The 15,493-nt window shown below is 41.2% G+C and overlaps 1 protein-coding gene across 2 annotated transcripts in view; it reads right to left on the bottom strand.

The window, feature by feature from the left end:
- The window catches only part of kalrna (kalirin RhoGEF kinase a), a 200,152-nt gene that overhangs the window by 98,946 nt on the left and 85,713 nt on the right, over positions 1 to 15,493 (bottom strand). For both annotated transcript variants that reach the window (XM_089002867.1, XM_089002868.1), the window contains exons 15-24: positions 9,718 to 9,909; positions 8,635 to 8,804; positions 6,922 to 7,096; positions 6,185 to 6,440; positions 4,543 to 4,709; positions 2,658 to 2,777; positions 2,149 to 2,217; positions 1,526 to 1,675; positions 1,305 to 1,454; positions 1,045 to 1,159 (exon numbers count right to left, since the gene is read on the bottom strand). In XM_089002867.1, the coding sequence (XP_088858993.1) occupies positions 1,045 to 1,159; positions 1,305 to 1,454; positions 1,526 to 1,675; positions 2,149 to 2,217; positions 2,658 to 2,777; positions 4,543 to 4,709; positions 6,185 to 6,440; positions 6,922 to 7,096; positions 8,635 to 8,804; positions 9,718 to 9,909 (1,564 nt within the window). The remainder of the gene's footprint in view (positions 1 to 1,044; positions 1,160 to 1,304; positions 1,455 to 1,525; positions 1,676 to 2,148; positions 2,218 to 2,657; positions 2,778 to 4,542; positions 4,710 to 6,184; positions 6,441 to 6,921; positions 7,097 to 8,634; positions 8,805 to 9,717; positions 9,910 to 15,493) is intronic.

Here is a 15,493-nt window from a genome sequence, read left to right as displayed (position 1 = left end):
CATACATGTTTGCAATCGATTAAAGAATTTATTTGGGCCATTTTGAGGCAAACGGGCGGGGGGGAAATGTGATGGAAAGACGCTACAATGCGTCTTTTTTACGGTGAGGAGGCGGTCCTTTTCTGACGTAACGTACGAACTCGTCACCAACTCAAACACAAGACTTCCTGAATGTTCAGCGCGAGTCTTAAAACGTAAAATATAGCTACAGTAAAGTCTCGTTATATCGATATCGGATATATCGATAGTCCCGGTTATATCGATACTATTTCTATGCACGCACGGAGAAAATTACATGCAAACAGGGTCGGATATATCGATAGTCCCGGTTATATCGATATTTTTCGGACTCCCTTGAATATCGATATAACGAGACTTTACTGTATATGCGGTGGAATCTTATTAAAATACGCCCAGTAGAAGTCATTTGAAGCCATTTTACAAATTATGGACAAACTTGTCCGGAGACGTCGGTTGTCCTTTAAGGATGTACCGACCACAAATGCTCCTTTGTTTATTTTATCATAAATACCCCTTGCTGATGATTTTGCTCCAGTTGTCGTTTGTCCATACATTGTTCGTCATGTTGCACAATGCAATGTTTGCGTTGCGTTGTGTGCTACAAGCCATGTGAACTCCTCTTTCCACGATGCTTTTAATAATAATAATAATAATAATAATAATAATAATAATAATAATAATAATAATAATAATAATAATAATAATAATAATACATTTAATTTCTAAGCTTCGTTTGAATCTTTCTTTTGGGGCTGAGGTTCTGTGCATCTACGTTGGTAAAAGATACGCAAATGCACAACCTTATAATGCTCGGGAAAGTCCGGAAGCAGAAAGCAGGCTTTTTGGTTGCCGTGTCGAGTATGAAAATTGCCAAACAAACCAAAATTCCGAAATTTCCAAACCAAACGAAGATTTCGAAATTGGAATAATTTATTCAGATTTCGAAATCTTCGTTCAGACGTTATTTCAGACACTGGTTATAGTGCTATTTTCTCTGATGGTCAGAATGTGGTGTTTCTTTACCTTTGACCTGTTGCTCGGGCCCCCTGGCATGACTGGCAGCTCCTGGGATGCTCACGTTGTTCCTGTGGATATACTTAAGGAAAACTTCAGCATTCCTCCGGGCCAGTGTACATGCCTAAGTAACAGCAACATGCCAATAAAAATATAAAAAAATAAAAAAACAAGCAAACAAACAAAAAAAATGTAAAATATGTGAAATGCTGTCATCGTTATAGATAACATTTGCACAACATACAGTGAAATGCAAGACATGGACCGACCTTGAGGAAGGCTTCTTTCTGTTCCAGGTGTTTGCTGATCAAAGGCACAAGGTGATCACAGTCAGCTGGTGTTGCCACTTTTTCATGAGTTCCGCACCAGTCTTCATCTCGTCGGTATTCCTGCTCCAGGCTCTCTAACACGCTGCAAACCTGGACGTCGCCGTGGTTGCGATGTTAATGCAATGAGTGAAACGCCTCCACCGACGTGTGTGCATGTGTACCTGTTCGGATGTCTTGTAAAAGGCCACTGAGGCGTTAACAAGTTTCAGACGGTCCTCCATTTTCAGCATAAGCTGCTGCCAGTGGACGGCCACCTTCTCAGCGCAGTTGCGAATGGCCTCCGGGTCATAGTGACCGGCCTGGAGCATCATCTGGAATGAGGGTGGACAATTTATTATATTATTATAGCCATCCTTATTATTTATATGTAATGTATAGACCCCTGACAGGAAAAGCCGAAAGGAAAAGAAGAAGAATGTATTGTTATCTGTCTGTCTATCTATCTAAATATACAGGTAAGACCCGAGTTAGAACCGGGTTCCGTTCCGACAAAACCGTCGGTATACGATGTCAATCTGTTGTTTTTAAAGAACGTTTTCGATTGAATATTATAATATGCCAAACTGCTTACAATTCAATTATAAATCGTATAACGTTTAGTGACATTTTTATCATTTTAAATTTCGTATTGTGGTGCCTGGCGTAGAATTAAAAAAAAGGGTCTGGCGGTCATGGTCGTAAGTGTGGGTGGTCGTTCGTATGTATGGCTTTAAATATTTGAATTAGTTTGTTAATTAATTAGTTGGTTGGTCAGTTATAGGTAGTTAGTTGACTAAAACCTTACTTCGGCTTTCTGCTGGACTTGCAACGCACTCTGATGGGTCTTCTGGAGGGAGTTCGCATGGAAGAGAGACTAATGGGGTAAAGAGAGAACAACGGCAAATGACTTGTTTGACTTGAAATTTAGGGTTTCACATTATTTGACTGTCTGTGTACCAAACATGACTGACATGTGTGCCAACGTAAGTGTGTGTGTGTGTGTGTGTGTGTGTGTGTGTGTGTGTGTGTGTGTGTGTGTGTGTGTGTGTGTGTGTGTGTGTGTGTGTGTGTGTGTGTGTGTGTGTGTGTGTGTGTGTGTTGACGTGCATGTGTATTTTAAGTTCAAAAGAGAACTGCGGTACGGCAGACTTCACATGTGTGTGTGTGTGTGTGTGTGTGTGTGTGTGTGTGTGTGTGTGTGTGTGTGTGTGTGTGTGTGTGTGTGTGTGTGTGTGTGTGTGTGTGTGTGTGTGTGTGTGTGTTTGTGTGCATATGTGCACGTATGTGTGCGTCTGGGTGCGTACATGCACACACCTCAATTGCCATCTGGAACTGTTCGTGTTCTCTCTGCAGTTGCTCTGCCTCAGACAACGAGCTGGCATTCACCATGCTGGCATTCAACATGGACTCGCCATTACGGATCCATCCAAGCACCTCAAGGTTATGAAGAGGAGATAATGATAAGTGATGTCATCTGCAAGTCCAATCCAGCCCTTCCCCCAGTATAAAATAGGTCGCCACTGTAGCAAAATGCTAAAATCTTGACTTCAATGGATCAGTGTGTGAAACATCACTCAAAAACAAATACGTACAATGGCTTGAATGTATTGTCTGCAATGCGTTTTCTGGGAAAGGGATAACAAAAGAATGGAAAAGGTGATGAATGTTCAAAAAACACTAGTTTAAAACTTTTCACCAGTGAACAGGTTAATTGGAAGTAGGTGAGTGTCATGAATGCGTAAAATATAAGCACCGCCAAAAAACTCAATTATACAGACTCCATCGAGCCCCTGAAAACGATTGCCCGAAACTCAAAGGTTTGATCGAAAGCAGGTTAAGAATCACTGATCTTGTCATTCAAAGACAGCTCTATATCAAAAACACCAACAAATGCAGCTGAATTCTGGAATGAAGAAGATTGGTGTTGTCTAATGAATCCACCATGTCAAAGAGGAACGAAAACATCCCTTTATCAGGGCAAAATTAAAAGTTCTGTGACGGAAGCTGCTGCTAATACCCGTAGAATGAGTAACTTGCAAATCTATGAGGACACAAGTACAACAGCACGGTTTCATAGAAATAGGGTGCAAATACTAGACTGGCCTGCCAGCAGTTCAGACCTATCTGGTATTTTCAAGAACATCCCAACTTTACTGGAATATGGATATTATATATGAAACTGTGTTTGTGTACATAGATATCAGACACATGCAAAGTAACATGGCTCGGCACCCGTGGCTGTTCATATTTGCCGATGAAAAACAAGTGTTTCAATATTTATTCATGTATTCATTTATTCATTCATTCATTCATTTATTTATTTATTTATTTATGCTCAGGGTTTATATTTTTTAAGGAAATATAAACAAGAACTTTTTTTCCGCCTCAATACTATTGTATGGCTGTCAGTTAGATGGAGATTCTGGCTACTCGGAGGCCAACCTAGTACTTATGCTCAGCAAATAGGGACTGTTCATACTCCATTGGTACGTCTTACTGATGGTGCAGCTTGTCGCTGTTTGGATTTTTTTCGTGTGTCTCAAAACTCAAATTTTGGGGGATTGACTGTTACATTCACGTTGGGCAAAGTGTGAACACTTCTGCATGCTTAGACGTTATTCAATAGTAATTAGAATTTTGTATGACAGCAAAACCAGTTGTTGATGGATGAAAATTAGTTGCCAAAGTTCTTCACATTGCGCACAGTTTAACGAGCGAACTTTGGCCAAGCCGCATAATGTACGACGGACCTCATATTATTTTTTTGGAATGTAGGAAGATGCTGGAGAACCCAGAATAAAAAGCAATGCAAGCACAAGTAGAATATGCAAACTCTGCCCTAGAGGACTGAGACTAAGATTTCAACCCGCAGAAGTATGACAAGAATGCAACTAAATCTAAATTAGGATTGTCAGATTTGGCCGAAGTTTGCACTCTCCTGAGTGATCATTATTTTAATGATTCGCGAAGCGCTTTTGTGCGATTCTTCACTTCATCATAGATTTACACTGAGATTTGAACAAGTATGTCAAATAAAGGCGACAAGATAGCAGACAGTTTATTAGCACTTTGCATAAAAAGTTCATGAATAATTAATTCAGTCGCCTCCATCTGCAACGGCAACAGCGACAGTGCAATGAAACATTATAGTCTTTCATAGTTTCATTCAAATGTCCTACTACTCAAGAGATGTGCCCACCTGTTTGACCTCAGCCAGTAAGTGACGTAATTGTAAGCTTTGCTCCAGCCGAGCATGCGTGTGCTGGGCACTGAGCTCCACTTCCTGCTGTTTCTCGTGTAGGAACTCCAGCAGCTCCTGAACCTGAGAGGCCAAGTCCATGTCCTTCTCTCCTGTCAGCTCAATGCCTGGAAGAACCAGTTGTTACAAACACTGAAAGGGATTTTCGGAGGGTGATATTTTGGGATGCATAATATTATGCCTTGTTATAAATTTGCCTGCAATTAGCCGGCGACCAGCTCAAGGTGTTTCCCACCTATGGCTGAAAGACAGCTTAGTAAGGCTCCAGAACGCAAGCGAACCTTGGAATAATGAGCAGTTTGGCGAATGAGTAAATGAACAAACGAACGAATGAACAAAAAAAAGAAAGCAAGAAAGACAGCAAGAAAGAAAGCAAGAAAGCAAGCAAGAAAGAAAGAAAGAAAGAAAGAAAGAAAGAAAGAAAGAAAGAAAGAAAGAAAGAAAGAACGAATGAATGAATGAATGAATGAATGAATGAATGAATGAATGAATGAATGTTATTTTGTGTTTTGTGTTAAACCGTGCAGCGGGATTCAATTTTTCCCAAATTCATAGGAGGATTAAACTCTTGTGTGTCTGTATTTATTGTATTGCTATTGGCTTTAAAAAAAGTTTGCAAACATGATGTGACACAGGCATTTGCAGAAATAAGTAAGAGCAAGAACAGTAATGGACAGGATTTGAAAGGAAGAGAAGTACAGTATACAAACATATAAAGGACAACCCAAAAAATAAAAATGAGGATCTTTGTCCAAAATGCTACATCTGGACTGTGGCCTTTTATGGAGCCGAGACGTGCGTGCTACAGAACAAAGCAGATATATATATATATATATATATATATATATATATATATATATATATATATATATATATATATATATATATATATATATATATATACACATCTATAACTGATGCACTGGAGATGTGGTTTTGAAGAAGGATGTTAAGAGTGTCATGATAGATTAAGAGAAGAAATGAAAGTGCATTACAGGAAGCTGGAGTAAAAAGAGAACTGCTGAAGACATTGAAAGCTCAAAACAAAAAAATAGCAAGGACACACATTACAGGGAGGAAGTTTATGACGCGCAATCGTTGAAGAAATGCCAGAAGGGAAATAGGAAAGAGGAATACTCTTGAGGGAGGAATATCATATGGGAAATTGAAAAGGGTGGAGGAAGATAAAGTGAGATGGGTGACCTGGAGGAGGAGCTGCCTATTGAGATGGATTGCTTTGAAAGAAGAACAATATTTGCGATTCTCAAAGGATGAATCAAGGCAACTGGATGTTCCTTTCTTTCTCAGTTTTAAGACTTTTGTCTTAAAAATGGAACATCTTGAACAAACAACAGTTCAGTTGCCCTGATTCAACCGTCACTATGACCTGGATGGCTAAAAGTCTACACAGACAAGAAGATGTGTGTCAATTCATTGTTTCAAATCAATTAAAGTCTAATTAAAATTAAAGGCAAATCCAATCCAATCCAATCCAATAACTGATCAATAATTGGTTAGTGTTGCTCCCAACCAATGATCAAGACAATTTATTTGCAATTCATTCACCGCAAAGGCGCCCTACCTGAGGCCTGCACTTCCATGATGTATTGATGCAAGTCCTGGCCCTGCTGCATGACTTCATAGGTCATGTTGTTCATGGCTGCCTTTCTCTCAGCATGCCTCTTCAGCCTCTGCTCAGCCAGGCCAATGTCCTCCGCGCCGCCAGAGGAAGCACCACCGCTGCCTCCGCTGCCCCCGCTACTGCTGCCGCTCGAGCGTCCTGCATCGTTTAGCTGTCGAGACAGATCCTCGTTCCAGGCGTCTAACTCAGCTGTCACCTGAGTAAATGGACCAGCAAAAGCATGATGACAGGAACAAGTGAGTTGCCGAATGGGTGGCTATATACAGTATATAAAAAAATAAGTAGAAAATAGTCAGAATAATTTAAATAATCTGAAATAATAATAATAATAATAATAATAATAATAATAATAATAATAATAATAATAATAATAATAATAATAATAATAATAATAAGACGACAGAAATATTTATTGATCTATTCATTTATTTTACTTATATAAATAAATGGTTTAAAAAGATAATCACCATTAACATTTCCGGCCAAACTACACACACATATGTGGCCTAAGCAAGTTCATATTGACATCAAATCAGGAAGTAAACAGAAAGGATGTGGACTTGACTTGAAAGTTATAATTTTACACAAAACAATATAGTTGAAATGAAGATTTCATTGCAGATGGAACGCTAAGTAAAGGTGCAAAATTGAGGAACTATAACGTGGAAAAAAGTCACCTCAATGGTATACTGCTCAAAGACACGTAGCTGGAGGAAGATGTCGAGTTTGATTTTGCGTTCATGGAACAGTTCTTCCATCTGACTCTGGGCCTCATCCAATTGCTGCAGCACTCCCTGGATGTGAGCAATGGAACTGCAGTGTGGTGTCTTATTGGTGGACATGGCAGCGTCTCTGCAGGAGCATTGCATTCAAAATGACAGTGTCATGGCTAATTCAGTGGACCCCACTATATTGCAAATCATTGATTGCACACTCGCTATATCGCACATTTTTGAGTGATTGTTTATTTTGTCGTTGTTTTAATAGCTTTTACAGTGTACAATACAGGAAATTCTGAATTTAGAATGACACTTTTGGTCAAACCGTGTCCTGCAACATGTGTGTTAGCACTTAAGTCTACTGCAAGAGATGCATCATAATAAACATCAAGAGGGTGACATACTCAACAACTGTAAATCATAAATACAGAGCAGAGAAAATTCACTGTGTGCTTGCTAGTATTGTTAAATATTTGATTGTATGCTTTGCTAATTTGCAACAGATTATTTTCTTACAGACAGGGGCGTTTTTAGGTGTTTTTAGGTGTTCAATAAAAATCCGTGACACTGACGAATGCGGAAGTACACGCCGAAACATGTAAGGTAATTGAACATCTAAAAACGCCACTGCCTGCAAGAAAAGAATCTGTTGCAAATTAGATAATACGTAGACAGTATGAACTTAACACAACTGCGTATGCTTTGCTGTTGAAGAACAATTGATTGAGTATTTATAATAAGGATAACATCCATGCAAAATTATGTTTGACGGTCTGTGTGGTTTCAGATCATATGTTAGCATTTAGGCTGCATGAATAATGTTTTGTGTTAACATAAACACTGTTTAATTCCATCCATACATTTTCTGAATCACATTTCCCTCACAAGGGTCAAGGGGCGTGCTGGAGCCTATCCCAGCTGTGAATCAGGCAGCAGCCGGGGGACGACCTAAACCAGTGTCCAACCAATCACAGCTGTTTACTTCTTCTTTGTTATAACGGTATGTTGTTTTTTCTCGAAACTTCAGCTTCAAAATAAGCCGCTTGAAGGAACACCGTTTTCATTATATTTGGGGAAACAAAGTAGTCTGTTTGTTTCAGATTTCTTGAACGTAGAAGAGATAATGCATACTTTAAGAAACATGTCTGTGTACGCTCTCAGTTGTCCAGGACATCTGTATTTCATTGAAGGTGTCGGACGTTTCGCTTCTCATCTAAGAGGCTTTGTCAGTGAACTAAAATTTTGCTGGTAGTTCTGGCCTTACATATTTTATATATACCCTTACTGTCCAGAGGTGCCAGTGCCAGGCCTCTGCTATGATAGGTTGGGGGGAGCAGCGGACTATTCCCTGAGGCTACACTGATTACTTCTATTGTCCTGACTGATTATGGTCTATGACTAGCCTGATGGTCCTGTTTTAGTTCACTGACAAAGCCTCTTGGATGAGAAGCGAAACGTCCGACACCTTCAAAGAAGTACGGATGACGGCTGAAGAAACCTTTTCATCGATTCTTTAAGCAACACTTTAAAAAGTCAGTTTTATTAAGCTTAATGCATCGAAAGCATATGGTTTCTATATATCTCAGAATTTCACATATGCCAGATTGGGCTGGAGCGTATCGTCGATAATAAACAGGGATTCACGATGTGATGATATCTATCCTGAGTTACCTGAGTTGCTGCATAAGCTCTTCCCCCTCTTTGATGACATTGAGAGTGGCTTCCAGAGTAGCTGTCTGTTGCTGCTGGAACTGCTGAATGAGTGTCTGCACAGAATCTACAGAGTCGCAGCTCACGTCATCCAGCAGCTGCTTCTGGAGCTCCTCCATCCATGACCACAGCTAGACCACGATACAAAGTAGTGAGCAATATCAATGTTACAAACCATAAATGCAACAACCAGCATCATTCAAACATTCACTCCAGGGCTAAAGCAAGCTGTTTAGCCAGCTCATTAGTATTACATTAAATCGTTAAGCAATTAGCTTATAAAGTCCAACTAGGTGGTGTATCAAGACCTTTGACATTAATTCACTGTTAGTCTTTGATTCTGTGCTTGTAAGAAGAGAGTTGCTAAAGTCAGAACTTGGACACTGGACCTAAGTGAAGGTTAGCTTAGTTTAGCGCTAACTAGTTGACAACAGAACACAAGACAGAATTCAAAAATGTAACAAAATGGAAAAAACATTGGGAGTGCGGTACACTCCCAATGAGTTTATCAAAAATAGCGACTTTACCTTAGAAAATTGCTTTGGACAACAAGTGTAAAGTACTAAAGAAAAGACATTTTGGATTTTGTTCTCTTACTGTATCAAATTTAAACCAAACTGTAACCATAATACCAGGGCATACGTCCCCACCACCCCACATCTATTACCGGTATGCATTTCTATGGTTTCACTATTATAATCAGCCCCTGAAAAACTACCACATATACAGAATCAGAAAGCCTTTAATAGTGTTGCAAATAAAGTTTTTAATTTCAGACTTTTTTTTTTAAGATACGTTTCAAAAATCTATATTTAAATAATTCAAAATGCATGTAGAGGCATTAACAGTAGATATATCTGGTGCAATTGAGACTTTTAATAACAACAGTTAATTCATTTTTCATTTTTTCAAAAAAAGACAATTTGATGTATAACGCGATAAAAGTCAAGAACTTTAGATTGTCATGTGTCTAATTCGAATGAGTTTAATTTCGCAGGATTACACTCTAATTAAGGTTTTGGTGATGATGTGACAGTGTTTCACCTCTTTGGTGTGCGTGTGGAAAGACACAGACATGTCAAGCAGAAGCTTCCTATGCTCAACACGCCGCACAAAGTCTTGTATTCGAACTTCAAGGTGGCGCGCCGCCTTGTAAATCTCCTCTGGGTCGCACTCGCCCGTCTGAGCCAGTTGTTCGGCTGCCTCCAGTAACTTGTCTGCATTAGTATATGTATTCTGAAAGAGTACCATACAACAATTACTATGCATTTATTTAGCAATAGGTTATGATTCAGTAACCAAGATGTTATCTTATTCATACACCCATCCACCCATCCGGTTATCCTCAAATGGGTCATGGAGGGTACTGCAGCATATCTGAGCCATCTTCATACAGTCCTCAGAGGACACTTCGAACCGGTTGTCAGCCAAGCGCAAGGCACACAGATATGAACAACCATTCATGCTCACAATCACACCGAAGGAATATTTAGAGGGTACAATCAGCCTGCCCTGCATGATTTTGGAATGTGGGAGGAAACCGGAGGACCTGGAGAAAACCCATGCAGGCCCGGGGAGAACATGCAAACTCCACACTTGGAGGGCGGACCGAGCTGAAATTGAACCCGGTATTGCTGACCAGTGAACGACCAGACTGCTGCGAATGTGACCTGTTATTGCTAATTGTCATCCATTTCACAACATGCGACAAACACTATGTTTGTTTTCGTTTGGGCTGTGAAAATTCAGACTGAGATGGTTTGGACATGTCCAGAGGAGAGAGAATGACTATATCGGGAGAAGGATGCTGAGCTTTGAACTGCCATGCAAGACACAGAGAGGTAGACCAAAGAGTAGGTTTATGGATTTCGTCAAAGTGGACATTAATGTCGCTGGTGTGAGAGATGAGGATGCACAAAAACGGGTTAGATGGAGGACATTGATTTGCAGTGGCGACACCACACAACAAGGGCAACACAAGGGAAAAGCCGAAAGGAAAAGAAGAAGGTCTTGTTTTGACCAGCGCTTTCTGTGTCTACTTTGTAAATCAACATTTTTATAATGGAGCTCTTGTTGGAGTCTGCAATTTGGGGATCCAAACGCAACTTTCCACTTTGTTCGAGTCGTGACATAGACGCATTTGCACATCGTCAGGCAGTGAATGAGTTAAATAGATCAGATCCAAGACAGAGTATTGTCGGGGTATTACAAAGCATTCAAAACCCAAGGGTAAAAAAAATGCTGCCATGCATTTCACATTACCTTTGTAAACACAACAGTTGTATTCCAAGAGTGTATAAAAAGAATTGAAAAAAGAAAAGGGTTCTACCTATTAATATATTGTGGCCCTTTAAAGGACAACCGACACGTACCGACAAGTTGCCTCTATAATTTGTAAAATCACTTCAAAAGACTTCTACTGATGACATTTTATAAAGATTCCACCTCATATAGTTATATTTTACTTTTTAAAAGTCACACTGAATATTCATGAAGTCTTGTTTTCGAGTTGATGACGATGCCGGAAGTGACATCAAATTCGGTATGCCCCAGACCGAGAAAGCGACGCACAATGCATTTTGGGTACATTTTTCCATCTGCAAACACTGTGTTGATCGCTACATTAGAAGGAAAACTCGCAAATGTGATATTGAATCATTGTGGGGCAGCCAATTGCGGTAACACGCATAAAGAAGGTGTAAGTTTACACAAATTCTCAGCAGACAAATCAGCCATTTGCAATAGAGCAGAGCAGTCGAGCACCAGCGAAGGCCAACGAGGAGGCTAACCAGAGCAACAGAGCAGAGCAGTCGAGCACCAGCGGAGGCCAACGAGGAGGCTAACCAGAGTTAGCGATTCGGCACTTGGATAGCGGAAGTTGGATGGATGTTTATTCATTTAGTCACACTACATGCTAACTGTGAGCTCACCTGGTGAAAGAGAGCAATCGCCATATTAGTGGAGCAAACCGATCGGACAAACATCCACTTTCCACCATGTCATTTGTTACTCTGTAGCGCTGTCGGAGCTCTCTCTCTCATCTCAACATCTCTGATGTTCGTGTGCTGTTCAAATTGTGGCGCTGTCTCTTTTGTGTGTGTGCGTAAAACCCACCCATCTGTCTTCTACCACGGATTTTAACCAACCACGGCCAGCTTTACGGCTCTGATATGCGGCTTCATATACTGGACGAAACGCAGCTTGTGCGCCATCTTGTGCATTTTCTGGGCTGCTACATCAGAGTCCAGATCTTCACCGGTTTCATCGCTTGCAGACGGCTCAAATTGATACGGAAGGACTTCTTTAATCGATTGCAAATGCTTATGCTTTCCTCTTCAGAACTATTTGAACCATAGTCATAACTGGATGAGGAACAAGAAATCATATTCTCTGAACTCTCTGAAGCCATTGTTTTGATTCTTGAGCAAGGCACTTTGTGAAGGAGTATCCTGACGTGACGTCACGAACAAGTGGGCGGGACTTTTGAATCTCTCCAGTTTCGAGCTCATTTGTGGCAGTTTGGGACACTTTAAGTCATTTTTATTGGTGTTTTGCATTTGACTAAAAATATCACCCTGCTTGTTTTGGGTATTTTAGATGCTATAAAACGTTTTTCTGATGTCAGGAAACAAAAAAATGGTGTTGGTTGGCCTTTAAACGTTGACCCAAATGATCAACTCAATGGCTGACATTTGAAGATGTTTTTACCTCTCTGTAACTTAAATATTTAAAACAGTTTAACACAGGTAACACTGGTCTCATTATTTATTTCACACTAATCTATGCTATAATCTTGTATCCTTTAATATATACCACGAAATTTGTTCATAAGGTTATTTGATGGACCTCTCATTAAAAAAATATATATGTATAAATATGCATTTAAAAAAATGTGTGTGGCCTGTGGATAGCGAAAATCAGTGCATAATTGCTGCCCACTGAAATGCATAGGGAAGAGTTACAGCAGGTATTTTATTAAATAATTGGTAATATGTACATTGTTTTGTGCAAAAAAATAGCATGGGCCTAAAAAAAATCCAGGCGTCAGCTCCTACAAAAAAAAAAAACAATGGTCTCAGAATCTTTAATGTGGTTTCATGAGCTTTACTGCTATACACACTACAGCCAGGGATGGAAAAATGGGATCAAACTAAGAATTTCTCTTTACGTCAGAAAACAAAGTACAAAGGTCAACCCTAAATGTATTACAAAGCCCAATAAAAGCTTTAAAAACACTTTCATCACCTTGGATGTGATTTAATGAGATTTACAGTGCAGCAGTGCTGAAGGCTTATAATTTTTGTGCACGTATCTGTCGAAACATTCTCACACACACACACACACACACACACACACACACACACACACACACACGCACACGCACGCACGCACACGCCCACACAAACACACGTGCACACACACTCACACACACACACACACAGACACACGCACTCACACACGGACATACACTGTATTAATATACTGTATGTAATACTTTGTTGTCCCATGATGCAGAATGGATGACAATGTGGTTCTGTTTCGCCATGTATAAACCATCACAGCTGCCATATTTCATCTTTAAACACACATGACGTCTCGGCATCTTCAACTGGGATGAGACGTCTGGATATTCCAGCATGTAGGATGTAGGATTAGTCAGAAGATAAAGATTATACAGTAATTTACAGGAGATTAATACTTTGTGCTGCATGACTGCTTTGCATGGGGGTACGGGATTATTGAAAATGGATAATCATCCACTTCAAGTGAATACAAAAAGAAGGCCAAAGTGATGGCAAAAGAGAGGCAAGTAAATTTTGTGCATAGAGAAAATGGTCGTCCTGACAAAAAAGGGACATTACAGCCAAAATGTAATTACCATAACCCAAATGAAAAGAAACATTGTGTTTGTAGCATTTTGTGAAATGGATAACAATTAGCAAATGGTGAGTATAGTTTTTGCTTTTTTGAATGTTGCTGTGCCGATTACCATTTTGTGTTTATTGAGCGAGATGCTTGTTCTGTAGCCACAAAGGGACATATGTCTTCTTGTGCCGGTCCCAAGCCCGGATAAATACAGAGGGTTGTGTCAGGAAGGGCATCCGATGTAAAAGCTTGGCCAAAACAAACACGCGGATCAAACCTCTAAAGATGGAGGACACTGATTTGCTGTGGCGACCCCTTGAAGGGAAAAGCCGAAAGAAGAAGATAACAATTAGCAATAACAGGTCAGATTGGCAGCAGCCTGGTTGTTCAATGGTCAGCAGTACCAAGTTCAATTTCAGCTCGATCCGTCCTGTGTGTGGATTTTGCATGTTGTCCCCGGGCCGGCATGGGTTTTCTCCGGGTCCACCGGTTTCCTCCCATATCCCAAAAAACATGCATGGCAGGCTGATTGAACATTCCAAATTGACCCTAGGTGTGAATGTGAGCACAAATACCAGAAGCTTCTCATTTCTGTGTGCCCTGCATTGGCTGGCAACCGATTCAGGGTGTCCCCCACCTGCTGCCCAAAGGCTCGAGCACCCACCCATCGCTCGTGAGGATAAAGCGGTCTGGACAATAATGGAATGTTTTTGTTTTTGGAAATCTTCAAAGAACTACAAAATAAAAATAAGAATAAAACATCTGGTCCATAGGATGGTCTTCAATTAACTTATTGAGAACAGGAAGAACATTTTTTGAGCAATACAAGTTCTCAACACTAAGCTTGCTTCAGAAAGTAAACAATAAATAAAACAGACCCTAAATTTCAGTGCTGTAAGTTAGTACTTCAAAAATATCACTGTTTCATCATGACAAACCAGTAGTGCCGAAATAAACATCAATCACTTCTAGTAGTCTACAGAGGGCACATCAACTAGGCTTCATACGTAGGGGGTTCTTGAGTTTGCCAAAGAGCTTTGTTATGGCAATATTGCTCATGCTCTCGATGCTAACATTAGCTGTGGCCTCTGTCACATCTCGTCGCCGTCCTGGGCGCGCCCCGCCCCTCCTGTCACCTCCTCCGCTGCTCCCTGGAGACGGCCCCTCCCATCATCACGCACCTGGGTTCCCACAGCTGTTTGTCATTCCCTTGATTGTGCCTTCTGACTATATTTACCGATCGCGCAATACCGTCTCCGTCGGAGTATTCAGAAAGCTACCCTCGCGACTTCCCTTCCGTCAGGTCTGCATTCTTCTTCCCTCACTCATCGCCATTGGTTTTGTTTGTTGCACATGTTCACAGTAAAGACTTTTCTTGGTTCACGAGTATCTGTCTCGCCGTGTACTTTGGATCCGAACTCCCCGCTTTCCCTCGTCTCTTGAGTCCTGCCTCCAAGCCTCAAGAGACACAACATAATACTCCGACCACCTATGGATCCCGCCGGCGAAGACAGATTCCTCACCGCCCTCTCCATGCAAGCGGAGCGTTCGAGCCAGATGGCGCAAGCCATCGCGGAACTCCGCCAAGTCACCACCTCGCTGGCTCAACGGTTCGAGACGGTCGAGACGCGCCTGGCAGCCCTCACAACCCGGTCCTCCCCGCCCGCAGGTGGGCACCCGCTTCCGCTACCCAACCCATCGCGCTACGCAGGCGAAACCGGGCGTTGCGCTCAATCTCACCTACTGCCCAGGGTCACAGAACACCAAGCCCGATGCCCTATCCCGCATCCATGAGCCGGCAGAAAGGGAGGAGACCCCCACCAACATCCTGCCGGCCCAGCGCATCCTGGGTGCCCTGAGGTCGGAGGTTGAGAGAAAAGTTCAGCAAGCCCAGGGGACGACCCCCATCCCCAGGGGCTGTCCTAAGGATCGCCTGTTCATTCCCCCCCCCCCC

Source organism: Hippocampus bargibanti, linkage group LG08 (genome assembly GCF_051943395.1).
Source record: "Hippocampus bargibanti isolate YZ-2025 linkage group LG08, ASM5194339v1, whole genome shotgun sequence".
NCBI classification, from domain to species: Eukaryota; Metazoa; Chordata; class Actinopteri; order Syngnathiformes; family Syngnathidae; genus Hippocampus; species Hippocampus bargibanti.
This window is presented reverse-complemented; position numbering and strand designations above follow the sequence as displayed.